This window comes from Opisthocomus hoazin, chromosome 1 (genome assembly GCF_030867145.1).
Source record: "Opisthocomus hoazin isolate bOpiHoa1 chromosome 1, bOpiHoa1.hap1, whole genome shotgun sequence".
Lineage (NCBI taxonomy): Eukaryota > Metazoa > Chordata > Aves > Opisthocomiformes > Opisthocomidae > Opisthocomus > Opisthocomus hoazin.
The window spans coordinates 69,047,193-69,074,018 of NC_134414.1; the positions used below are offsets into that span (position 1 = coordinate 69,047,193).

At 41.4% G+C, this 26,826-nt stretch overlaps 1 protein-coding gene across 4 annotated transcripts in view; it reads left to right on the forward strand.

The window, feature by feature from the left end:
- The window catches only part of MYO16 (myosin XVI), a 411,384-nt gene that overhangs the window by 13,004 nt on the left and 371,554 nt on the right, over window positions 1-26,826 (forward strand). The window contains exon 1 of one of the 4 annotated variants that reach the window (XM_075424665.1): window positions 5,984-6,046. The exons of 2 other annotated variants lie outside the window; for them this stretch is intronic. In XM_075424665.1, coding sequence (XP_075280780.1) covers window positions 6,001-6,046 — 46 coding nt within the window. In that variant the 5' untranslated portion in view covers window positions 5,984-6,000. Of the gene's footprint in view, window positions 1-5,983; window positions 6,047-26,826 lie in introns of those variants that run through there. One more of the 4 variants, XM_075424685.1, reaches the window with a different exon arrangement.

The window sequence follows — 26,826 nt, forward strand, 5'->3', positions numbered from 1 at the left end:
AAGTCTGCACTTTTCTGGAAAATTCAGATCCTTTAGGAAAAGGTACTTCTTAATGCAGTCCAGAAGGTAGTGACTACCTTGCGTCATGTTACTAGCTTGTATCCAGAGCTGCAGCATTCATTTAGACATGCTGCTTTAAAAAAAAAAAAAAAAAATACTGTGCATGGACTTTAGCGATTTGTCATTTCTTTTCATGCTTATTAACTCATTAAGTAGCATTTAATGAGGATAACCACAAAGTAATTAATTTATACAGTGTGTTTATTGCTTCCCTAATGAATTTATGTATTAAATTTAGAGTTCCTCAATGAATATGTTAATCTGTTTTCATACTTCGTATACATTTTGTTCTCTAAATAAATGAAAGTGTTTCTTTGAGGTCTTTATTCCAGTCTATGGATTGTCTGTAAGAATACCACCTGGTCTGAGCATGGTGTAGAGTTAAGTTTTCTTTGAATGAGCCCTTCCAGCATCAAAGTTTGTGAAGCTCTTTGTCGTTTTTGAAGTGTTTTGGAGTGTGTTGCACCAGGGGAAAGCTGTCCTCAGTTACACTGGGAACTTTGTGTATTGTTTTTCCTAGTAAATGGTAGCTATTTGGCATTAACTTCACAGAATCACAGAATGGTAGGGGTTGGAAGGAACCTCTGTGGGTCATCTAGTCCAACCCTCCTGCCGAAGCAGGGTCACGTACAGCAGGCTGCAGAGGACCTTGTCCACGCAGGTCGTGAATATCTCCAGAGAAGGAGACTCCACAGCCCCTCTGGGCAGCCTGTTCCAGTGCTCCGTCACCCTCGCAGTGAAGTCAGACGGAACTTCCTATTCTTCAGTTTGTGCCCATTGCCCCTTGTCCTGTCACTGGGCACCACTGAAAAGAGCTTGGCCCCATCCTCCTGACACCCGCCCTTGAAATATTTGGAAGCATATATTAGGTCCCCTCTCAGCCTTCTCTTCTTCAGGCTGAACAAGCCCAGCTACTTCAGCCTTTCCTTGTAGTAGAGATGTTCCAGTCCCCTCACCATCCTCGTAGCCCTCCGCTGGACTCTGTCCAGCAGCTCCTCATCTTTCTTGAAGTGGGGAGCCCAGAACTGGACAGAGTACTCCAGATGAGGCCTCACCAGGGCAGCGTAGAGGGGAAGGAGAACCTCCCTCGACCTGCTGGCCACACTCTTCTTGATGCACCCCAGAATGCCATTGGCCTTCTTGGGAGCCAGGGCACACTGCTGGCTCATGGTTAACCTGTCGTCCACCAGGACACCCAGGTCCCTCTCCGCAGAGCTGCTCTCCAGCAGGTCCACCCCAAGCCTGTACTGATGCATGAGGTTGTTCCTCCCCAGGTGCAGGACCCTGCATTTGCCCTTGTTGAACCTCATCAGGTTCTTCTCTGCCCAACTTTCCAGCCTGTCCAGGTCATGCTGAATGGCAGCACAGCCTTCCGGTGTGTCTACCACACCTCCCAGTTTGGTGTCATCAGCAAACTTGCTGAGGGTACATTCTAACTCTTCCTCCAGGTCGTTGATGAGGAAGTTAAACAAGAGTGGGCCCAGTACTGACCCCTGGGGGACACCGCTAGTTACCAGCCTCCAACTAGACTCAGCGCCGCTGATGACAACCCTCTGAGTTCTGCCATTCAGCCAGTTCTCAATCCACCTCACTGACCACTCATCTAGCCTGCACTTCCTGAGCTTAAGTTCTTGCTTTAGGAGACTGAGGAATTGAATGCTGTGATGTGATATATGGAAACAATCTGTTTCCAGTGAATAATTGTATTGGGTGTAGGTATCTAGGTTTTGGTAGTGATGGGACTGCCGTGGACAAGCTAGTGGTGCCTCTGTGAAAATGGATCTAAGAAAGGCCAATACACCACACAATGGAGAGGGGGGAAGTGTGAAAAACACCGAGGTTGGAGAAGGAGGAAGGGAAGGAGGTGAGCAGCACTGGAGGTAAGATTTCCTTGCATCTTGTGGGAGAGATGTTAGTGGAGCAGGTATGGAGAACCTTGCTAGAACAGATACCAACGCTGCAGCTGTGGAGGACCCCACGCTGGAAAAGGGGGATACAGCCTGGAGGAACTGCAGCCAGGAGAGGACCCATGCAGGAGCAGGTTTATGCTGAAGGACTTTAGCCCGTGAGAAGCAGCCATCCTGGAGTGGGGAAGGAGCGACACAAAGGAACTGCTGTGGACTGACCACAGCCTCCCATTCCCCATCTCCCTGCAGGGTGGGGGAAGGAGGCAGATGAGTCCTAAGAAGGAATGAAATTGAGCCTGGGAAGAAGGTGGGAGGGAAGGTGTCTTAGTGTTGACTTTGTTTCTCACCTTTCTACTCTAATAGACAAAAAATTAAATTAGTTTTCCCCAAGTCAGGTCTGTTTTACCCATGTCAGTGTTTGGGAAGTGATCCCCCTGTCCTTATTGGGATCTGTGACTTTTTCCATTTTGTTTTCTCCACCTGCTGTGTTGGGGAGGGAGGATTAAAGAGCGGTTGGGTGGGTGTTTGGCAGCTGGCCGATGTCGACCTGCAACTATAATCTGTATGATAATGTGCAAAAGGACTACCAAATAGTAGATATAAAATCCTGTAATGCACAACTGAACTGTCACATTAGGAATCTCTGTTACATTTCATTGTTCGTGATCTACAGTATTTAAGGAAGAATACAGGTTTTTCTTTTATCTCATTTTCAGAGACTTAATGTTAAAAGCACTGAACTCATGCTAGTATTGAATCATTCAACTCTTGGACTTAGCTTTTGAAGAATTAATTGTACTAATTTGTGATTATAAGTTACATGCTTAATCAAAAATGAATAAAATTATTTGAAGAACATAGGGTACAGTAAAACTAAATGCATTGGGTATATGATCGTGTGACAAAAATAACTATTTTAGTGCTCGAGGATAAAAATATATCAATTGGCAACGTAAACTGATTCATGTCTGGTTCTGCAACTGGGTTAGTCCTAGATCTTTCCTCCAAATTGCAACTTCTGTAGGCGAAGTAGTAGCTGTAGTCTCTGGCACTGAAGATAGTACAGCTGAAATACTCGTACATCTCTATGGATGTATGTGTTTAATGCATCTCTTTCCCTTGAAGGAATGTGTTACTACATACACAGTCATGTGGGAAATTGATGTGCAGCATTAAAACATTGTTCTGGAAAAAGGATACAATTTGCTTGATGTAGACTAAGTTTTGAGGCATTACATGTAATGGTTTCAGAATAAATGGGAACCTCAGCTATGGGGTCAGAGAAGTTTTCTGTAACCCTGTGTTTTTGTACATACTGCAGCCAGGACATAACTATTTATCCTTTGAGGGACATCATACTGATCTTGATTTACTCTACTGTGTTGTATGTGAATATCTGATATTTATTGAGTCCATCTAAAAAGCACATTAACTAGTATAATTTATTCAGTATCTCCTTAGCAAAGAAAATTGTATTTAAAGTAATTCAAAGAAAGCAAAGACTTACCCCCTCATTAAATAAGGTATCTGCAATATCTTGGTTCTTCTCTAAGCATGCAGAAGACTGTAGTTTATCATTTAATACCTTATTTTGTAGCAGTGTGGAAATACTGCCTTTTTAATTGCAGACACTGTAACACAATAAATACTGTGAATTTTTGCAAAAGGACTGTATGAACTATTTCATAACCTACTATATGATAGGAAGTAGCAAGCAAAATTCATTAAAAATAGGATGAACTGCAGAATTAAATTCTGTGGCAAAAACCTCTTCATCTGAGGGGAATGTCTATCCCCTTTCACGTAGGTATTAATATTCTAGGATGCAGATATTAATGTTTTCATTACCAAATCGCCCCTCTGCCTGTCTTTCCTGTACACAAAACATTCCCCTGCACTGCGTCTTGTCTACTAAAACCAGCAGAGTTGACAAAAATCTGTGTGAACAGTTGCAAACATCACAGACGCAACCAGCTTTCACAACATTATGGCTTTGCTTCCTAGTGATAGCTCTCTCCATTTTGACCAGATTTTGCAGCCAGCACAGTAAGCTGTATAGGTTTACTTTCATGATTCTCTTTTCATGCCGGTGCTGGGATTAAGCTATTCATTCTTGGTTTGGATGCAAGGTAAATACTATTAGTATCAGCTCCGCAAATCTAGAGTGAATTATTCTGTTCCTGGTGTAATTTGATTTAGCTCCAGTGTAAATCAGTGCTGTTATACCAGTTTACAGAAGCAAAGGCATGATCTCAAAAGTGCATTTACTCTAATGCTAGTCGTGTAATAGATAGTGATATTTATTGGTTATAAATATAGTAATACTTTAGAATTGGAAAGCTTGTAGGAGTGCACAGTATATGAGTAAATATTTTCTTACTGTAGATTTTCAAAGCTTGTGTTTGGTTTATAAATATAAAGATCCATTAAAAGTATAAAGATCCATTTATAAGCAAAAAAGGCTATGCATGCAGAATCAAGAGGAGTTCCTTCCTTCTGCCTTCCAAGTAGCTCACCATACTTTTACATAATTCACATTTAGAGCATTGAATGGGGAAATTATTGATTAATGCTTAGAGACCTGTCTCTTTCTGTGATGTGTTTTGGGGATCAAAGAGTATAGGTTTGTGGGAGGGGTGGAAAAATAGTCTTAGTAATGAAGCAGCAGGAGTGGGATTCATAGGTAAGATACCTAATCACCACCAAAGCTGTCGTACCAGAAGTCCTCAAAGACAGAATTCTGGTCGTAGTCATTTTGTGGGTGAGAAATTTTGTCCCCAGAAATGGAGGCAAAGTAGACCTCTTAAAATGCTGAGGATTTGCTGTAAAATAAAATAACTCTCTTGTTTATGTGAGAAACGTGAATCAGAAAAGCTCCACTGAAAGTGTATCAATTGCATCTCCTTAAAAACAGGGCCTATAAAAGAAGAACCATGTCTATTCTTCATTTGGACTTTGCTTTTTTTCATAAGTCGCTATTCTCTAAAATTTCCATTTATATATACTTAAAATAATAAAGTTCTCGTTAAGAATTTTGAGAATGAATAAATACACTTTGTAAAAGTGTATAAGAGAATTCCTGCCTCTAGAACAGACCTGTTAACAACCCTTCATCAGTCTTCTATATGCATGTATGCTCCAGTCTTTGAATTAATTTATTATTCACAGTTATTAGCAATACATACTTGAAGACTGATTAAGTACTAGCAAAAAAGACAGTCTTACACTTCCACAGTGATGACTTTATCTGCCTAATGAAGGCGGGGTAGAACCTCAGCAAGTACTTCAGCAGTATTGCTACTTCAGCATGTCAAAGTGCTAGTGATTTAATTGTCATATGTTCTGTCTTGCACTTCCTAAATTAATTGTTTTAAATTTTGAAGGATGCTTCTTTGTGTGTATGTATGTGAATATATATAAAAAAAAAAAAAGGTACGCGTATGTATAAAATATGAGCGTTAGTCAGTTTGATTGCATGAGATGTTTCACAGAAGCTTCCAAAAAAGAATCCGTTTCTGGCTACCAGTTTTCTGATGGTTTTGCGAGTGTTCTTCCCAGGCGCACTTGCTGTCTGTTGAAACGGCAGTTGCTGACCTTGGATACCATACTGGAGGGAAGATGGGGCTAGCTTGTGTCAATGTTACTGATGCATCACATGGTAAGTCAAAAAGACACCCACAACTGTTGCACTATGTTGTACATGCTCATGTTCAAATTGTAATATACAATATGAAAGGATTAAGGACAGAGCTGCACTGAACTTGTTTGTGTTCCTTGTTGGACATTTGTACAAAAGTGTTTCTTCCATTTTGCGTACACTGCAAGAGACTGAAAAAAATGGAAAATGAGAAGAGAATTCTTCAGCTAAATGGTTATTTTGTGTGGTGCCAAATAATAAATTAGAAAACCTATTGCAATTCTCTTGTAGGTTTGTTTTTTATGCCCACTGCTTTATGAAAATGTTGATGTGAGATTTGAAGGAGACGTGCATGTGGGGCTTCTTCATGGAAACACAGATAGCATTTGCAAGCTGATGAAATATGTTCCTGTGGATGGCTTAAGTGACGAGACTTGTCAAGGTAATGAATGAAGTATTGTACTTAGGCAGGAATATTAAAATGGCTAATATATGCAGAGATGATGTTTCCTAAATTGAAAAACAGGTTTATTAATGGTGTTCTTAAAAAGATGGGACTAATCTAGGATTCTGCTACCGTATTTAATTAACAAGTCAAGCATTAATGATCCATGCAGTTCAGCTTGCAAAGTGAGTGGTGATCCATTTTTTTGCAGTGCTGTGTTCACAGCTACGGCGAGGTGGTTGCAAACCTCAGAAAGCTAATTCAGAAACATGGATCAATATTTCATTCTGTCTTTTGCCAGTGTTAATTTACTTGAAAGAAATGTTCACATATTTTCACGTATTCCTAACCTTGTTTATGATTTAAGCTTCCTGCTTATTTATTTATTTGAAAATATTATTCCTTACCAAAAAGACAGTTTAATCTGATAATCTTGTATCAGGGGGGATTTCTTGGGAGTAAACAGGCTGTTCAAAATTACGTGTTGCCTCTCAGGTCTTGAAATCTGCGATTCATAAATTACACGGTATGGACCGGGGGGGTGGGCCTCTGGTTTTCCCGAGGAGAAGGGCGTCTGTAGTGCTGGGAGCTCAGCCGTCTGCCCCCAGTTGAGGTGAGTGGGAGCTGTCCCCAAGATGTACGCGTGAAGGCAGACGGCAGAAGCACCGGGCTGTGACAATCGCAACAGCGGGCGCGAGGGGCTGGAGCCTGGTGTGCGACCCGTGCGGTATTGTCTTCGAGCAGCCGTCGCGCCGCGGCAGCCGGCACAGATGGCAGGAGCGCGGAAGGGAGACCCGGTGGGAAGTTTGGCTGATTTATCCGCGACTGCCTCCTCTCCTTTTGTTGCGTCGTTAGCGGTATACTGAGGAAGCAGAACAATAAAGACACGCTTTGGGAGCATATAGTGGTGCAGCAGCAAGAAATGTTAATGAAGGGTTGGAAAAAAAGCTTTTGGGAGTGGAGTGTTCGCATATCAATGTATTGCCTTTTTAATGGGGCAGGTTCCCTAATTTAATAGGCCTGGTCATGATTTAATGCAAAAGATGCTGTCTTTCAGCTCTAAACAGGCAGAAAGTGGGAAGGGAAACGAGAAGAAAAACATGTGGTTCTCCTGTATTTAAAGTAAACATCAGTAGGCTATGAGCTGTGAGTGCAGTGGACAAAAGGAGGATGTATGAAGTGATACAAAATAGATCCCAAGAGATCAAGTTAATGTTAAACCTCGGCAAAACAATGCCTTTAAACTTGAGTAGATTGCAAAATTTCCAGTCAAGTGATACAAAGGGAAAATAAGGAGGAGTGTTTGGAGGACTGTGTGAAACAGTGTTTGTTCTGGAGCTGTTGTGCAAGGTTGGTGCCTGGCCAGCTTTGGTCAAAGCAGACTAAAAGCTCTGACATTTGGCCAGAGTTCATTGCTGGATGTAGCTGAGATTATCCGAACTACTTTATCACTAGGTAGCTGATCCAATGAGCTGCTTTAGGATCCTAAATATTGTAGTAGCCTCTAAAAGATCATCCTTTCCACTAGATTGGTTACCCATAGTAGTAGCTTAATATGCTAGACAGAGGTTCTTCTGCAGGGAAGGTAAGAGAGACTTTAAACCCGTTCAGTTAGGTGGCACTTTCTTCTTCTGTTCTCCTGTGTCTCAGTCTGCACTATCTGTCTGCACAAAACTGACCTTATATACAACATTTCTATCCCACCTTGCTGGACCGCATATACAAGAGCAAATGTATGGTGGTGCAGCAGAGATGAATTACTGTATATCTCACTTGGGTCTCCTTGCTAGTTTATGATGGCATATGAGTACGAGTTATTTAAAGGGATTTTCCATAATAGTGGCTATTTCCCTTCAGTACACGTTAAATTATTCTGGAGATCAGATACTCTTCTTATTTGGTTCCCTTGGAAATTACTAGGAATTTTTTTTTTTAAGTGCCGCAACAATATATGGTTACGCCTATAGTGAAGAGCAAAACCAAACAATTTTCTTGGGGAAACGATCTATAGCTGCCTTGCTTCTCTCCCTTTTCTATTATACGCCCTATCAAAGAACTGGCACCCTTCAGGCTCCGTTCTCTTGCTGCGCAGGGAAGTGTGTGCGCGAGTATCTGTGAATGGAGATGAGACTGTACCCTGGAGTAGGTGTTTGAGCCACATATATCCTTATGCTGCACAGAGGTGTCTGATACTGTGGAACTCGGCTGATGGAGGAAGCAGGCTGTGCATTGTTTATTTTAGGAGATAATGGCCTATAGCAGCTAAAGGGGAAAATACTTGTTACATGGTGCATTCAAATGTAATCTTCTTTTTATTGTCATCCTGAGCACTGAATAGTTCAACTAAGCGTATGGTATTTGCAATGAAATGTCACCCAAAATAGTCTATAAATATTTTATGGTGCCTAGGCTGGTAAGGGATAAGAAATCTTTAAAGCACAACATGCTGCCTTGTCTGTGCCTCCTGGCCAACTGTCAGACAAATAGAAATGGGTGCAGCTGCAGCGGTGTATATACTTATGGCTGTGAAGTGCTTGGGTATAGATTTAATCCAAAATAAAGCTGTCCCAGAGCAAGGTGACACATACAGCAACACAACATATGTGTATTAGGCTTCAGTCAAGGCATAGCAGCTCTTTGTGCTGCAAAATGTTTTGACTAATAGTTTTAAAAGTCATTTTGCACAAGTTAAATATGTACTAACTGACCATCGCTGTATTTCTTAGGTTAGAGCTGCCTTGTAAAAGGCGATGTTTTGTTGGCTGACAGGTTGCTGCCTTCCAGGACTGATTACCAGTGAGTGGGGAGAAGTGCAAGGGAGCAGAGTCCTAACTTTCCCAGTCTCTCAAATATGAAATAATAGAGAAATAGGGCTGGAAAACCCAGAGGACTTCTGTAGTTTATATCCCTGCTCCGAGGAGAAAATAATCTCTTCCTATTTTTTCTCAGCCAATGTTCATCTAATTGTGCGGAGGCTGTGAACCTCAAAGACAGGACTTCTAGGAGCAGAAGCTCACTGAACCAAACTGCGTATGTGGGTGGATGTGACTGCATGTGGTGCTTTGGAAAAATGAGCCAAGGGAAACCAGTGGGGCCACGAAGAGACCCCTGAGGGGAGCTCTGGGACTAAACTTTGGACCTTGCTTTGCTCCTTGTCACCATGGGTAGGGGCTACCTAAGATGTAGATCCAGCAGAAAGGATTTGTGCTGGATGAAGCTACCTGACGTTGGTATGTTTCTGAAGTCTTCCTGTGATGAAAAAATCACTTACTTACACTAGTGATCTTCTGATAGCTATCCTGAACCTTTTTGCTTTCAGTTTAAGAAAAAAAGACTATAGTAGACTTAGTTGTCTTGCTGGATAATAGATATGCCATCAAGCTGATGTGAAAAAGCTACAAAGGATGTAGATCTGAAGCTGTTAACTTCTTGTTAGCACTTGTTAACAGCAGCAAGAAGGATGTAAGGTTAGCAGCAGGGCTAGTGCAGAAATGTGGTAGGTAATGCTGTGGATTGGTTTTCAAACTGACGCTCTGACTCGGTGTTAGCATTTGTTGTGTAAGAGGCTCCTGTGTCAAGTTGTTCAGGTGTCACCAGGAATGGGCTTAGAGTTAGCACCAACAGCAGCTGCCATCAGCTCAGCGTCAGACTCTCTATGCATCTGACTTTCTGTCCCTAGGTAGAACTCTCCCATGGGATAAGCAGCCCTGTCCCTCGCTTGCCTCTTACTCTTCCCCCCAGCCTCCCCTAGGTAGGGAAGCCGAGACCATACAGCTGCCTTGCCTTGCCTGTGACCCTATGCCACAAGTGTGAGTTCTGCCTTGATTGGGTTCATGCACCAGGTTGTGTGTGGGGTAAACTTGGAGAATGTGAACCTACAAGTTTTGGGAATCCACTGCAAAATCAGCACATCGACTCCTCAGCAGCAGTTCTGGAGAGGAGTCTTCTGCTGCTTAATTAAGCATCTCCACATATTAAGAGTGAGGAGTTACTGCAGGTGCATGCTGGTTTTTGAATAAATTGGTTTCCTGCTGGTTCTGTGAATGTTATGTCTTAGAATATGAAGAAATATATTAATGTGGGAATTTCTTTTGCTTTTCCGATCTCTTATGGTAGACGGTGTTTGACTGTGGAATCCTGTGCCATTTGCATTTTTTAATTTGAGCTCTCTGGGGTTACCAAGAATTTTCTCGGTTATTACTTGAGTGTCTAATCCTTTTTGTTGTTTCCAGAATATGTTCACATAACTGAAAGTGCACATATTAGTATTAAAGTAGGTGCCACTAATATTATGGTTACATTTGTCGTCTTGTTTTCCATTCCAAGATGCTTGTTTTAACACTCAAAAATTTGTGTTCTGTACTTTTAATGTGCTGCTCTTACCTTAAAGTTTTTTGACGAGGAGGAAAAGTGGGGAAATGAGTTTCAGACAGATCTTCTGTAATGAAATCTTGAAAAGCAGAAGGGGAAAAAAAACCTCATGCATATTTTTTTGGTTATTTCAGTGGTGCACAAAGATGTACAAAGCCAGAAATGGGGGACAGAGTAGGCAGGACAGATCCTCACAAGAATTGTAATATGTAGTCCTGTTTCAGTAAACTTTAGGGTCTTTATATTATAAAGCTTTGTCTCATAGGACTCTAAATCCTATAGGGTGATGAACTATCTTTAGGGCTAGGTAATCTTTTTAGGAATTTGTGATGATGTTCAGCACCTTTCAGCATTGTTCTTCACAACTCCTTTTATACTGTGTGGAGACAGCAAGGTGGGACGACTCATATTTCCTGACGTGATGCTTCTCCAATCTACCTGCTACCATATTTACCATATGGGAGGATCTGCCTGAGTTTTGTGCTGGAGCTTGCAGTGCCAGACCGAGCAAACTTCAGAGATTTTTGTATGGCCTGAGGACTTCCAGGCTCTTGCCTAGCCAGGCTGTGTTTCCAGATACTGGGTGCTTCGGCAAGAGAATGGTTCAGCTGTGTAGTGCTTAAAGAAAAGGTGCAAACACTGGCATCAAAGTCTCCACTTCGGGTAAGTTAATGAAAACCAGGAAGCATGACCAGAGAAGATAAGGAGTACTAACAGCATATGAAGCGACTGGAAGAAAAGCTTAAGAACCAGCAGTAGACGGTTCAGTAAGAGTCTAATGTGGACAAGTCTCTCTTGATTGAGCATGGACTTATACACTGCGTAGTTAAATCAGATTTGATCAGTCAGGATAAGGTTATGGCAGCCTAGTGATTTGTGCTCCGTAGTCATTATGCTGTCGATCCAGTGTTTGGACTGTAAAACCAGGAGTTGCTTTGCTGTAGGCTTCAGAGATCTGAGTTCAACTTTGGCTGTATCCCAGGAGATTTGTTGACACTGTCTGTAAGCTCTTGATTTTTCCCTTTCTCTTTTAAAGTTACTGTATTGAGGAAGGTGGGACCTGGGTAACAGAAACCTGTATATAGGTAGAATGGGGACAAGGGAAACCCGGAAGACATTTATGGAGCTGTTTCTTCAATTAGTTCTACCCACAACAGAATCATATGTTTGGGCTACCCTGGTCTTTAACAACTTAAAAGAAGGTGATTCTTCAGCACACCCTGTTACAAGATTCCTGGAAAGAACAGGGTAGTTTGTTCATCCAAAATCAAATTTTAATAATGAGAACCAGACAGTGATGAGCTGCGTGTGTTGCCTTGGTAACCTACTGCCTCAGAAGTCTTATGCATAGCTTTAAGACTGGGGGGGGGGGAAGAAATGGACAAATAATCAACATGAAGAGAAAGGTCCATGGTTGTCTTAAGGACAGAACTTGCAGAGAACTTTTTGTCATCAAATTCCAGGAGAAATTTTTTTTCACCAAAGTGGACAGTAAGACCAATGGTGATGCTGGATCCAGCTCATGTGAAATGAGGTGCTTTTTTTCCATCAGACAAAGCCAAATTCTGTTCCTAATTAGAACAAAAATTACAGAAAAAATGGCATCTGTTTTGGTTACCATATAAAGGCCAGATGAAGAATCAAGATCTACTGCTTCTTTTGTGTAGATGAGGTGCAGAAGGGAGTATCACCAGCTCTACTGTATTTCCTTTCCCTTCTGAGGAGCCATGTGTGTTGAAAGCACAAGAATCACTGGTTTACTGATGGCAATAAATGCTATTCTTTTTTAAATCACTTAGTTTGTGATGACCAGCTGTGTGCTCTGATTTGGTAGCATTTCAGGAGCACTTTCCTTGGGAGAGCTTGTGTGCATGGTTTCCCAAAAAGCTTTTCTTTTTGTTGGTGGTGAGCTGTTAGGAAGACAGATAGAAACACAGGGCGTTTGGGGAGCTTTCTCTGTCTTGTAGAGAAGCCTAGCAATTTAAAAAGTTAGGAGGCTGACTTCAAAACAGGTATTTCTCCACTCCCTTTCCTGTAAATAATTACGTATTAAGGATCTGCTTTTGTGTTAGGTTGTTGAGTGTAGCCTTAAAAACTTTTTTAAAAAGTTTATTCGTGTCCTAAGGTTGGATTACAAAGAGTTGGCTAGAGCTAACAGCAGGCTAGGGTTTCTGAATAAATGAAACTATACACAAGAATGAAAGAACTAATTAAATCCAAGGTTGTGCTTTAGAGTTGTGCAATTGCAGGAATGTGAATTTTATTTCTTTTCTCAGCATTCCCTTTTTAGTGTTAGAAAATAAGGAAACAACAGAAGAAATAACTCTTCAGTGGAAAAAAGAGATAAGACAATAGAGGAAAAAGTCTTCCTTAATTCATGTCATGTAAATAAGATACACCAGTTGACCACCACATCTCAGTGACTGCACAAGTCGCAACCAGTTCTTCACTGTGTTGTGAATTTGATATATTGTTTAATCTATGCAGTGCCTGACATTTCAGTAAAAATAGTCGGATTCTGTTGCTGCTGTTCAGGAAGGACTTGAATGAATCCACCCAGTCAATGTTAGGTATTTACAGGCATCAGTTAAGAAAGGCTGGTATCAGTGACATGCTAAAAGCTGCATGAGTGCAAGGAATCGGGGCTGGTAAGTCTTCCTGATTCTGGTGTTGGGGCCTTTCTGCTGCATAGAAAACAAAAAAAACCCTGCATATGTTAAATAAAAAGCTATATAGGGTTTAAGGTAAACGGTGCCTATGCGTGTTCCAATGCAGTCACAAAACTACTGCTGGACCCAAGTGTCAGAAAACCCCACTGTCAAAACCAAACTCTAGTGGAAGCAGTGCATATGCAAAAGTGTCCTGTTGCTTTTGTTCTTTTTTTTCTCTGTTAGAAAAGAATTCATACAATACAGTAGTAGAAGCCAATTATAATGATCTCTTATTTATTGACATCTTGCTCAAGCAGCTAGCAAAATAGAGAATTGGTATAACTGCTCATATTTTACAATACGTCTTTTTTTAATAACAGATCTGTAGCTTCACTTCTGCAGAGAGGATAATAACTTTTGAGTCAGAAATTAATCTGATATAATTGGCTTGCTCAGGAGGCTTATCAGTCCCTCCAAATACACAGTAGCTCAGCTGCTACTGTGTATTTAACAATTGTGTCCTAGCCCATGCCTGTTACCTCGTGTTTTTTCTGCCTGGCTTTGGTTGTCCTGTCTTTCAGCTGTCTGCCACTATGAGGGCTAAATAGGTCTATTAGGAAATACAAATAACAATTTGCTCATCTTCCCAAAGCAGCTACAAAAAATATCTGTTTTCAGTGCTGATACAGCTGTTTCCGAGAATTGAGTATGTATTAATAGAATCTTCTTTATGGGCCAAATTTGTTTTTGGAGTAAAGCTGAATTCTGCTTTTGCCTACACTGCGTAGGTACTCCACAAGTAAACTCCTTATTTCTCATAGTAGTGCTCAGAGCAAATTTGTTACTTGAAGTCAGAAGGGGTGTGAGACATGATTTTTACAAATTGAGTGATACTTTTAGCATATTTCATCTGTAGGTATGGATTAAGTCCTGGGTGGGTTAAAGAGATGCCTGGCATGCACAGCCTGTTACAAGGGGCAATCAAAAGCTTTACCATGGTGAATCAAATCATATTAACTATGCCGTAGCAAAGCTGGATGAGTTCATATCAATGTATTGGAATCACGGTAACAACTTTGCTGTATGAAAGCACAAGTAAAAATACGTATTTGATAAATGACACTACTAAATAGAGCCATTGACAGAAACAAAAGGAACAAAGCTGTAGGGAAAACCAGTAGCAACACAAACCGGAGATCCTATTACACTATCTATGTCATGATCTTGTTGAATGCCGTGTATTAAGACTCATGAAGAAAATTAGGCTTGGTTGTGATGGCTCTTAGTTTTCATAGACATTTCATAATTGTAACGGCAACTGATAAATGACTCCTCTATGTTTAGTCAGCACTAGATGCCAAATGTACTCATCTAATGATTCCTATCAAGTTCAAATATATGAGGAGGTGTATTTCCTCAGACTCATTTTACATTAATTTAGCATATAAACAAATTTTACAGTGTTAATTTCTTTTAGGAAGTAGTCATCTTTCGTTTTAAAGGCCTATTTAATGTTGTGAATTGCCAAACATGAATGGGAAACAGCACTCCCCTTTCTTCAGGTGTTTTGTTAATAGCATTATTTTACTGTCAGCATGCACAGGTAAGGGAATAAAGACATGAAAACAAATTTTTGAAGGATCTGATCTGGCAAGGAAGGGTGAGCATGACTTTACATAGTAATTTCTAAAACTAACAGGATTGTAATTTGAAATATGAAATTAAGCAATGTGCACTCAGATTAAAATTTAACATGCTCATATGAATGTAGTTATACATAACTATTTTGTCTGTGTCCCACACAAGCTGTTCTTTAATGTTATTATTGTTATGTAACTGGCTAAATGAAAACAGAACATGTGTAATGTGGTCAGTAAAACTAACAACGTTAGGGGTATAGGACCTTCCTAATCTGAAGAAGCTGAAGGTGCTAAAACCCTTGTAAGAGTTGTTAGTATTTTGCTGAATTGAATGTTTTTTAAACGTTCTCGTTAGAAGCGTGTGTAAGGCTTTACCTAGTCCTCGTCGTGCAACAGAAATCGGAATGCGTCTTCTGTAATGAAGTCTTTCTTCCCTTTGATTAAAGTTTGCCCAGCAGACTGTATTTAAAAAAAATAAAAAATTAGATCTTAAAAAAGACCACATTGCACAGTGATGGTAATCTCTGACGATATAAATACCTGTTTGCCATTAAAGACAGTCTGTTGTATATCTGTTCAATGAATATGTTGGTTCATATTGATGAAGAGAGAAGGGTGCAATCAATCAAAAATAATACCATGTCGTAGCAATACGTGTCAAGCCTAAAATAGCATCTTTAATGAAGATCTCTAAATACAAACAAAGGTATCGCCAATTGTTTTATTGGGTAGGGACTGACTTGCAGTCCCTTCATTTTCTGCTTGCACAGCTTGCCTGATGTGACCTGATGATTGCTTATATTGGCATCAATTTATTTGCTGACAACCCATTTTGTCTGTGTGAATCACCCATTTTATCAAACTAATTTTCTGTTGCTGCAATACTGTCTGCTGATTTAAAAAAAAAAAAAAAAAAGCTGCTCAAAATATGAATGCTTTTCATCCAGTGTGTTTTACAACTCTCAAGGTATATTTGCTGGTTTTTGCAGACTGAACTCCTGAGAATCTCAGCAAGTCAAAATTCCATTTGTACAGAGCTGCACCTCTACTGGGAGAATATAAAGGTACCCATGGGTGCATTTTACAGGAATTATGTATAGGGATTGGAATCTTCATGTAAAATCAGAGCTGTCATTCCTCTCATTTGGTCTAAATTAACAAGTAACTGAAATTGAAGCCAAAGTCATGTTGTATGACCTTTTGTTTTAATTCAGAACAGTCTGATTGGCAGCCCATGTGGCAGATAGGACTGGATATAAAATGCTTTTTGAGATGTGGCCTTGCTCAGAGGATGGAGATAAAGCAAAATTATTCCTGGCACTGCATGAAGCCCAAAGCCATCAAACCGTCACAGTGTTACTGTGTAGGTCTTGACACTGAGATCTGTGAAGTACCCACTGTATCTGTGAGTTTCTGGCCCTGAGAAATGCCAAATCTGGAGAAGAGCCCATGACAGTTCCCCAAAGGTAACGTCTGACTCTAAGCAAAAGCAGGGCTATGCTGTTGCAATTTAGTGGCTGTGCGTGTTGGCCCTGTGACTTGAAAGAAGTGTTACAGTATGATCAGTAATTAAAACATGGCTTGTTTGCTAGCAGTTGTGTTGGGTTTGCATGGCAAGGATTTGGCAGCAGGGGGGCTACAGAGGCGGCTTCTGTGAGAAGCTGCTAGAAGTTTCCTCTGTGTCTGATAGAGGCAACACCAGCTGGCTCCAAGACGGACGCACCACTAGCCAAGGCCAAGCCCATCATCGACAGTGGTAACATCTCTGTGATAATGTATTTCAGAAAGGGGAAAAAGCCACCCTGCTGTGGAACAGCAGCTCAAGAGAGGAGTGAGAAGCATAACATCACAGAATGCTTTGGGTTAGAAGGGACCTTTAGAGGTCATCTAGCCCACCCCCTTGCAGCGAGCAAGGACATCTTCAACCAGACCAGGTTGCTCAGAGCCCCGTCCAACCTGGCCTTGAATGTTTCCAGGGATGGGGCCTCCACTACCTCTCTGGGCAGCCTGTTCCAGTGTCTCACCACCCTTATAAAAACACTTCTTCCTTATATCTAGTCTAAATGTACCCTCCCTTAGTTTAAAGCCGTTACTCCTTGTCCTGTCACTACAAGCCTTGCTAGAAAGATTGTCCCCATCTTTCCTGTAGGCCCTGTTCAGGTTCTGGGAGGCTGCTGTAAGGTCACTCTATAGCCTTCTCTTCTCCAGGCTGAACCACCCCAACTCCCTCAGCCTGTCCTCGTAGGAGAGGTGCTCCAGCCCTTGGATCATCTTCGTGGTCCTAATTTCCATACGGCTGAAATTATTTCATACTGCTGAAATTATTTCCATACTGCTGAAATGGAGAACTGCTTCGGACCTGTAAGGAAATTACTATATCACATTCAGTTGCATTTTCCTTGTTTAACTTTCATAATAGTACTTAGGAATGAAGTATTTTTTATGTTTGATTTGCTCAGGAGTTTAATTTGTCCAGTTGCTGAGACCAGGGGAGCAAAAGGGAAGTGAGAGTAGTATTTCAGTGTCTTTTTTTCAAGTAGATTTAGGTTAGGCTGCTAGTTATGTTTGTATTTGGTTATTGTTGAGTTGGATTTTGGAGTTTTTTGCAGATTCATAGTTTTGGGATTACTTAAAGGTTAACTGTTCACCTGGACACTGTGCTGCTACTGTACTGTCCCTTGTTTTCCAAAATGTGTCCAGGGGACACATGCCTATGGGAACGAAGCTGAGTATCTTCACATATTCATGCCCCGGTTTTGGCCATGAGTTCACAGTCTGTGCATGCACAGATAACTCCCATCTGGCCCCTACTAGAAGTCCTTTAGATAAAAGTGGATAACTGCTTTGGGGCCTGAAGATTCAAATTCTTTACTGAGAGGATGAAGGGCATGGCAGACCTCAGACCAATTGCTAATGTTTAATTTTACTTAGATGCCTGTTCAGCGTACTGACTTAAGTGTTCCAGCAAAGGTCACTATAAATTGAGTGTGTACGCAGGTGAAATAATCTCTCACATTAGGCAGAATGTAATTTTTCTTTTAACTCCTTTTTAGAGCTCCTTATTTATCAAAGAGAAAACTAAATACATTAAGACAATTAATATGATAGATTGCCTAGAAGCATATAACCATCACAAATTTTGCTAGAAGAAAAGAGCGATCATCCAGCTATTTGCACTACTCTAAGAGTTGCCAGTGAGCAAAAAGGCATTATTTCCTAGTAGTACATGCAGGTGATATGAATTCATTGTTTTCTTCTTTAGTACCCCCCTATCGCCTGTTCCTCCCCCCCCCCCCCAAAAAAAATCTGGCCTCTCGATGCTTTCAGTGGAAACAACTATTGTAGGATCATTACTGAGTATAGAGTACTTATGTCTCCTGGGATTTGGGATAACGTTTTTTGGTTGAGAACAAATCAAAACCAAGTTATAGAACATGGTAATAGAAACCCATTTGCCTGTTCTGCACAATTAATGCTGTTGCTACTGTGCTGGAGCACAACAGAATTCACCTTATAGCAGTTTCATGGCTCTTTTGTTTGCTTGTTTGAGAGAATAGTCAGGAACTGAAACAACTTTTACTCAGGAAATGGAGAAAAGTATTTTTATCTGCTCCATGTCTTTTCCTTGATATAATTTAAAGAAGTCCCAGACCAAAACGGTGGCTTCAGCTCTGGTGGGGAAAGAAGTTAAAGCCCTTGGGTGCTAGTCTGTGCAGAGATGTTTTTGTGGTACATCTCAGATCACAAACCTTAGTGTGTTGTAGCAATGTGGCAGTAACTTGAATTTCAACTGTGAAGCTTGTACTGTCTCTCAGATGAGTTTTACACTTAGCCTAAGGCAAATAACAGCGTTTAATCTTTGAGCTTAACATGGCATGGTCCAAAACAGTGGTGATGTTAGTGGGTAGGTAGGAGGAGGTGACGTGGTATGTTATCGCATTCGGAAATGCATTCAGTTCTAAGGTATCACTGGTTTCCATTGTGCTTTTCTGTGTTACTTGTGGTCAGATCCTCTGTGTTTTATGGGACGTGTCCAACAGTGTCTGAGGGCGAAAAAAGTGCTTTTCTTAAAACCCACTTAGGTCAAGCTGTGCTGCCACCTCGTCAAACATAAGGATGGTTTCCACTGGGAGTAAGCACAGTTGTGAAACAGTTGCCAACTTGTGAAGATACAGACTCAGTCAATGAGACAGTTTCAGCTCCCACTCATACTATTGCCCTGGATGATTGCCTAGTCTCCTTGCTATGATCCAAATCTGTGTTTGGGGATGCCTGATTTGCATAGTATTATTGTGATAGACTTTGTAGCTTTAAAGCCTCGGTTGATTGCTGCAGCAGAGATCCTGCATTTGTTCCGACGTGTTGTTTTGTTTTGGGTTTTGTTTTGTACGAATGGAGGAAACACACTGCCTCCAGTTAGTAATTCAGAGCGCCCTGCAAGTCCCCGCTGTTTATGCAGTGGTTGTGGGAACAGAGACTGCCAGAGAATCCCTCCCTGCCATCCGGCGGGCTCCGCCATCCCTGCATCCCTCCCGAGGACAAAGCACCATCCCTCTCCCGTACCAGCCACCAGCCAGTTTGCTGGCGGGTTCCTGGGGAGGCAAAGGGGCTGGGGGGAGAGGGTTTCCACTCCCCCCAGGCCACGTGCTCAGGTGGGAAAGCTGCTTAAACTGAGCGTGCGTGCACTCCCATGCTAGCACAGTTTGATCTTTGATTTGCGTGTTTGTTTGCATGGGGCAAAAATGCGAGAATACTGGAGAAGCCCTGATTTTTTTGGAGTGGAGGTAGTGCTGTTTGTTTTTCTGGTTGTTCAAAAATGTCCAAATGCATTAGTTGAAATTTATAGTCAAAATATATATCCTGGTTTTAAATTTGAGGTTGTAGCTGATTTTTATAATTAAGCTAAGACCACTACAAATTAAATACTGTGAAGGTTGTGATGAAAGATTGATAAACACCGAGTTGAAAATGGTGATGTTAAACTAGTGGCTTAATAGTAGGAAGCAGAAATCGATATACATTGAAATATTACGCTGTATGTACCAGGCAGCTATTCACCATGTACTGGGAGGTGAGCAGCATTGCTTGGCTAACATGTTACCATGTTGCAGAGTTGCTATGGCAATATCAAACCAATGAATAAACCACATCACAGAGACAGGGAGGTGAGTAAGTGTGAAATTGATTCAGTGGAACACAGGAGTATGTGGGAGCCAAATTGGTCAAGATAAAATTTCTGGTAGGAAAATACATTTCTTTTCACACTTTCAATATTTTTTTATAATGGCTCTTTAAAAAAATAGAAGTCTTATAGATATTTTTTTCCACTATAAACTCTTATGTATTTTTTATCTGTTGCAATGTGTGTGTTTCAACATACATAAGGCATTTAAGAAATGTATCCGTGGGTAATGAACATAGCTAAATATAAAAAAGTACATAATGTTTTTTAAATAAATAAAAATAATTAGTAGTCATATAAATTCTAGGGAAGATAAATTAACTTGAGTATGAGTTCTGTTATTTTTTCAAATACATCAGGCTTAAACTTGTTCTTTATTTCTAAATATGCAGTATAGTGATATAATCCACAGAAATGCCCTAGAAATAATATGTGTTTTGAATAGCACATTGATATAACAAAAGACAGATATCCGTGCTTATAAATGGATTGTACAAATATTGATCATGCTTCATTGCCCTATTTTGTGATTTATGTTACCAGCAGTATTTGGAGTCTCTTAGGGAGAAAACCTTCTTTCTTTTCTCCCAGTTATTTTAAAACCTTCTGTGAAAAGAACAATTATACTAAAATGTGCTATCAGCAGTGTATTTCTGTTACCTACAGAAAATAAAGTACGTATCAGGCATGTTTTTAATTAGGATTTCATTTTTACTAATTCATCTCAGTTAAGTTGGGCGATCAAATAAGGATAAAGGTTTTAGTCCTGGGAAGGTCCTGTTGCAGAGGACTAGGAGGTTAGTTTGTTGTATGTGAGTTATAAATGTTACAAATTAATACTTGTTTGTGCAAGACAAAGAAATCTATTTTTAGAACATTTTTTAGGCTGTCTGCTGGTTTTGGGGAGGAAGCATGCTTCAGTGAAGTTCAATGCTTGTAGCTTAAATGCTGTTAATTTGATCTGAACTTGGTCTTTATTTATAGTTTAAAAAAAATCTGACTTCTTACACGTGCTTTCCTGTTTCATCTCCATCTCCCCCATGAGTGTATTTTTATGTCCAAGCCCTCTTTATTTTATATGTTCCTGAAGAAACATAATGCTAATTTAAACAGCATTAAGTTAAATTTTATCTTATTTTTCAAGGTCCAGAGTGGTCTTATCAATTACAGTCAAGAAAATGAAGAACGTCATTTGTCTACTGCTTTGATTTCTTTAGTTCAAAGCAGAACTGAATAGCTCAATTTATGTATAGAACAGAAACAGGTATTTGTTTGTGTTTGCCCTTTTGTCTTAGGTTCCAGAGAACAGCATTTGCTAAATTATTGGCAAAGAGATTACTGACCGATGCTTTTTGTATTGGGATGGAATGATAAGGTGAAGACAAACATAAGGCGAGTGTTGGCTGAACACTGAACCTTTGGGGAGTTTGAGTTTTAAAGACAGGAATAAAGCTCTTCCGTGACACAGTAACATCTTGAAGTCCTGCAGTTCCATATTTTCCAGCATTTCCCTGCAAGTGTTAAGCTCTGACTAGATATCTTGGTTTACGTGATGGCGAGCAGCTGCATCTCAAGTGATTGTTCATTTTTGTCATTTAGAGATGTGAACAGAATCCCCAGATTGATTGAGCAAACCTAGGTGGATCGAGGTTAAACAGATGCAAAAAGAAATAATATCAGCCAGGAGCTAGTTTGTGTTGGACACCATATATGCGTGAAGTGTCTTTCTTCGTTCGTCGCTGGCCGTTTTAGCTGCACGCAGTGCACAAGACCGGCCGCATAAGGGTACCCCGCACAGACTTTGCAGAGCCCAAGTTGCCACCCTCGAAGCTTCTGCCCCCTGGGTGGCCCAGCCCACCGGTGCATCGCCTCGAGCTGTGCCGGTGGCAGGGCTGGCCTGGATGGGACCAGGCGTGTAGCTGAAATAGTGGCAATGTTACCTTTGAGGGAAGGCGCTTTCAGAAGAGGCTCGGTTTTCCACCTACTGCTTTGGCTTTCTTGCTTTTGGCGCGTGTGGTGCCGAGTGTGCGGATTTGTTGCTGATGTGAAAGCAAAGGAGCATCTATTCCAAGGGGTGTCGGTTTGAAAGCCTGCTTCCCAGGGGCTGTGAGCAGAGCTTGGTAACTGTCCCACCGTGTGGAATACCGCGCAGCCTCTGTGCCGCTTCAGGCGGTGGGTCACTTCCAAAATCCTTGGAAGCAGTTTTTAAAGCCCAAGTTCTTAGTGAGACAGATGTGGCTAAGAAACGAGCTTTTGGGGCAAGGAAGGAAGAAGTACCTCTTCAGGAGGCCAGAAGCATGCCCTAGATCAAGTGGGTTTTATTTCTCAGTAAAGTGTATTACTTCACCTTCAGCTTTTGTCTCCTGTAAAACAAAATTACTTAGGTTAGCCGCCCAGAGTGGGCAAGCCAAGATGGCTTTCTATCCCCCTCCGTGAGTGGAAAAAACTATGTCAAAGTAGCGGTACCCCTCTTCCTGGCCCCTGAAGTAGCTGGTGACAAGGGCCCATTCTGGCAGAAGCATGTATCCAGTCTTGCACCATCATAAGTGCTGTCTGGAGTGGTGAGTGCCGTATGCCTTGGCAGCAGCGTTAGTGTCCCCTTCCTTGCTGGCAGCTCCCTCAGTCGCAGCGCGGTGCTCAGAGATAAGCCTGGAACAGCACAAATGCGCAGAAACAGAAGGATGCAGGTTAGGAGAAATGCCTGCAGGCATCCACTCTATGTAAGCAGGGGGGCTAGACACCGAATGGCACTGGAAATTTTCTTCTCTCTGGACCACTTTTGGGTGTGTGCAGCCCTGCAACGTGTAACTGATCTTCATACCAGTCCTTCTGATAAAACTCCCAGGGACGGGAGTAATGACTGTGTGGAAACACGTGCTGTCTTTACCCCAGTAGGTAACTACATATACAGTCCAGAAAATCCTGATCTGTACACTTTGCAAGATTCAACAGGATGGAAGCGACATTTTGAGTAAATGTCCATTTGCTTTCTTTTATACAGACCTCAGCACTGGTGTTGTCTTGTCCTGGTCTCTTTTCTTATCCACTCTGCATTTGAGGTTGGTCTCACCTTGCTCCACGCAATCCCTTGTGCCAACAAGGGAGCACTGGGAGCAGTGGGGAGAGCCCAGCTCCCTCCGCAGCACCCACGGCTTGCCTCAGCCCAGGGGTGATAAAGGGTGGGAGCACGTTCAGTGCAATGGGAGCCTTATCAAGCACTAATTCCTCTGAATAATATAGCTGTATAAGCTGAAATATTTTCAAAGGGTTGTAACCTCACTGGATATGTAGCCTTATGTAATAACAAAAACACTTTCTTCTGTGTTGTAAGGCAACATCGCATTTGCTAAAAGTCCTTACTTGCGTACAAGTTGTTATTTCTTATAAACTCAGTCTGTGCATTTTCAGTGGGTTTTATTTTTTGGTGTACAGAGAAGGGAGGCAAAGATAGAGTCTAGCCATGAGTTTTTTTTGTAGAAGGAGTACCATCTCAGCCTTTGATTTCAGCCCGTTGACTTCTAGAATGATAACAGCATTCTGGCACTTTGTATTTACCCTTTGTTACCATCTTCTGACTTCAGGTGGCTTTTTTTTTCATATTTCTTCTTCAGTTTTGGGTCAGGGGTCTCTTGCTAAATTCCCAGTCTTTGGTGTCTCTCCCTTTTTTGTCATCTTTGTTGGCTTTTTTTCCAGTATTGTAGACTGCTTCTGTGCATTTGATGTGTAGTCTCCTGCAATAGCTGCCAGTGCTCACAAGTACCAGTACCCTTTGGATTCGTTTACACTGAGATAGAGACTTGCTGCTGCTTAAGTTTCTGAGGTAAATTGTTCCTGTTCTTTGGTTTCACTTCTTCCTTTCTTAGAAATGTGAGTTCATCTCTTTAGGAATATTTTAATGCAAATTATGTTATTTGAGCATCTCTCTTTTCAGTGTTCAAAAATGTCAAGAGCATTTTTTTTGGGATTGAAGGCAATTTTCAATTTATTCCTAAGTGCAGGATGGGACACCCAGCTGGGACCATGGATGAGAACTGTACCTGCGCCCTGGTCTCCATCATTCTTTTTCTTGGAGCCATCTAGCCACTCGTGGTCTGATCAGAGCTGACTGTTGTGGGCAAGGGGCACAGGGCAGAACTTGGAGGGAGTTTGGGGAAGGCTGAAAAGCTTTTTGGCTTTACCTAGGGAATGTCTTTTCTGGTATCCACTGAGCAGTTCTGGGAGAGTTGTTAGTCACTAATGCCCTTCGTGTCTTCTTTGGGTTTGGTGACAGTCTCTTCCCGGCCCTTTTGGGACATCTGGCTCCTCCTTGAGTGTAAAAGTTGCCTTGGCAGCTTCTCTGTAGGTTTCAGGAACATGTAGCCATTCATTTGGTAAATCACTTGTGCCAGCCACCACTCTTCCCTGCACAATTGCCAGTGGTTTCTATGGTCTAGCTTCAGTCCTCTTTTGAGACAGCTCATTTCCTCCGTCATTCTTCCGTGCGTCCGTTTGGTTAAGGCTGTATTTTCGTAAGCTTTTCAGACAAACTGCATTGCCTGCAGTTAATGTCTGTTTCTTGAGGGATCACATTAGCAGTTGATTTAATTAATTGACATAACTATATTGCAAAAGCTTATGTGCCAATATGTGCCACTTAGATCCATTAGTTGGATGTTCCTGCTAATTTTTTTTTTTTTTGTACTGCACTACAGTAAAATGAATAAAGCTGAAGAGCAGCTCATATGATAGGTTAGGTGGTGGAAATGAGAGCACAGATATAGCAAAGAGTTTGCCTCCTCCCTGGTGGTGAAAAGGGTGTCAAAGCACAGAGTCTCTGATCCTGTGACTGAATCACAGCTGTGACACTGTTTGGTGGTTCTTCCTACAGTCCACGATGCTCCATGATGCATCCTGCAGTACTGGTTCCCTACCTGTTGAGACCAGAGCACCCACAGGAGGTTTTTGCTCCTAGTTTCTGGCCTTGCCTTTCAAGAATCGGGTGACCTGAAGACTGTCAAGATCATCTGCTGATAGTTTATGCATTGAGCTGCATGAGTAGTGGCTGGAGGGCACTGATCTGCTGACCTTTCAGTACCGGTATTTGTGGTATTTACTGGTTAACAGCATCATTTTTTTGTTTTCCCCCCTGTGCTAGGGAACTTTATGTATTGCAAACATGAAGGGGGATGGACTCCAATGGATCAAAAAGACAAGTAAATTGGTCCCCATGTTCAGTGTTACAATAACCTTGCTTGTTTTGTTTAAAAAACCGAAAACACTAACGCAAATTTGGTGTCCTTTAGGGGTATCTTCTTACGCATTTGCAATGCCTGTAGTTAGCAGTGAAGCTGAGGTTTTAACTGTTTTCCACTTCTACATAAACATTTAGTACCTGGTTATCTGTGGGAAAGTCACAGTTCCCTTTCAAGGCTGGTGAGAATAAATGCTACAATAGCTTTTCCAAGAGCACACCAACATCTATATGGAAAGGTCCCGGAGAGCGTTTCAGCAGGGCAGAAGCTAGTGTTTGACCTGGTTTTCCAGCCTTCCTGACGCTTCGCTGAACGGAGCATTAGGGGATTTTGTGTTCTCGGTGAATGGTGCAGAGGGTGTGACCTGGATTATTTGGCATTAGAAAGATTGCAGGACGTGCCTTTGCCAAATCAGGACTCTTGACTCTAATCCTGTATGAACTTCAACTGGTTTAATTACATGCTGATTGCATCTTCCCTTTACCATTTCTATTAACTATAACAGACTTCACTTCTCATTTTTAAAGTGCTGTGAGGTACTGCCTTTGCTCTTAAACCCCTGACGTGTTCCACATAATTGCTTGGCTGAATTTCTGTCTACGAAAAATCATATAGGACTTGAAGACTTCCATGCAAATTAGGTGTTTGTATGTGAACAAAGTTTTTTTACAAATATTAAACACTACAGGCTGTGGATATAGCTGTGTCAGCTGAAATATGTTCTATTCAATAGAACAGGTCATTGCTTGTAGTGTAGGTCATTGGTGAGAAGTTGTCACCACAGAATACGTATATACTTCTTAGTGGTGTGTACTAATAAGTAAGCTGGTATTTCTTTTTGATTAGGTAGTTTTCTTTGTGGTGTTGAGCAGAATTGCTAGGGTTATTTCTCTCTAACAGAGGAACTTTTGGCTGCTTTCTGTCTATGTAATAAGTTATAATAATAACCTTAGGTTAACTGAAATGTTCATAGGTGTTGTTGACACACACACTTGACTGCTGAGACTGAAAGTTATGGTTACTTTGAGCATTTAAATTTTTTTGGACTACGTTGTAACTCTTTCAGATGCAGAAAGGCAATATAGTCCATTCCTTCTGTACCTAAATAGGATCTGGAAAAACACAATCATTTCATGGGAGAGTGTTTATGAAAATTATTGTTGCTGTTATTTTTAAAACTGCACAAACTTTTCCAAATCCTATGCATTCTTTCTACTGCTTTGGACATGACCCAGCAATACATGCTCACAGCCCAGAAAACCAACCGTATCCTGGGCTGCATCAAAAGCAGCATGATCAGCAGGTCGAGGGAGCTGATTCTGCCCCTCTACTCCACTCTGGTGAGACCCCACCTGGAGTCCTGCGTCCAGCTCTGGAGCCCGCAGCACAGGAAAGACATGGACTTGGTGGAGCAGGTCCAGAGGAGGGCTACAAAAATGATCCGAGGGCCAGAGCACCTCTCCTATGAGGAAAGGCTGAGAGAGTTGGGGCTGTTCAGCCTGGAGAAGAGAAGGCTGCAGGGAGACCTTATAGAAGCCATTCAATATATAAAGGGAGGTTATAAGCACGATGGAGAGAGACTTTTTACCAAGGCCTGTAGTGACAGGATAAGGGGCAGCAGTTTTAAACTGAAAGAGGGTAGATCTAGATTAGATATAAGGAAGAAATTCTTTACAGGGAGGGTGATGAGGCACTGGCACAG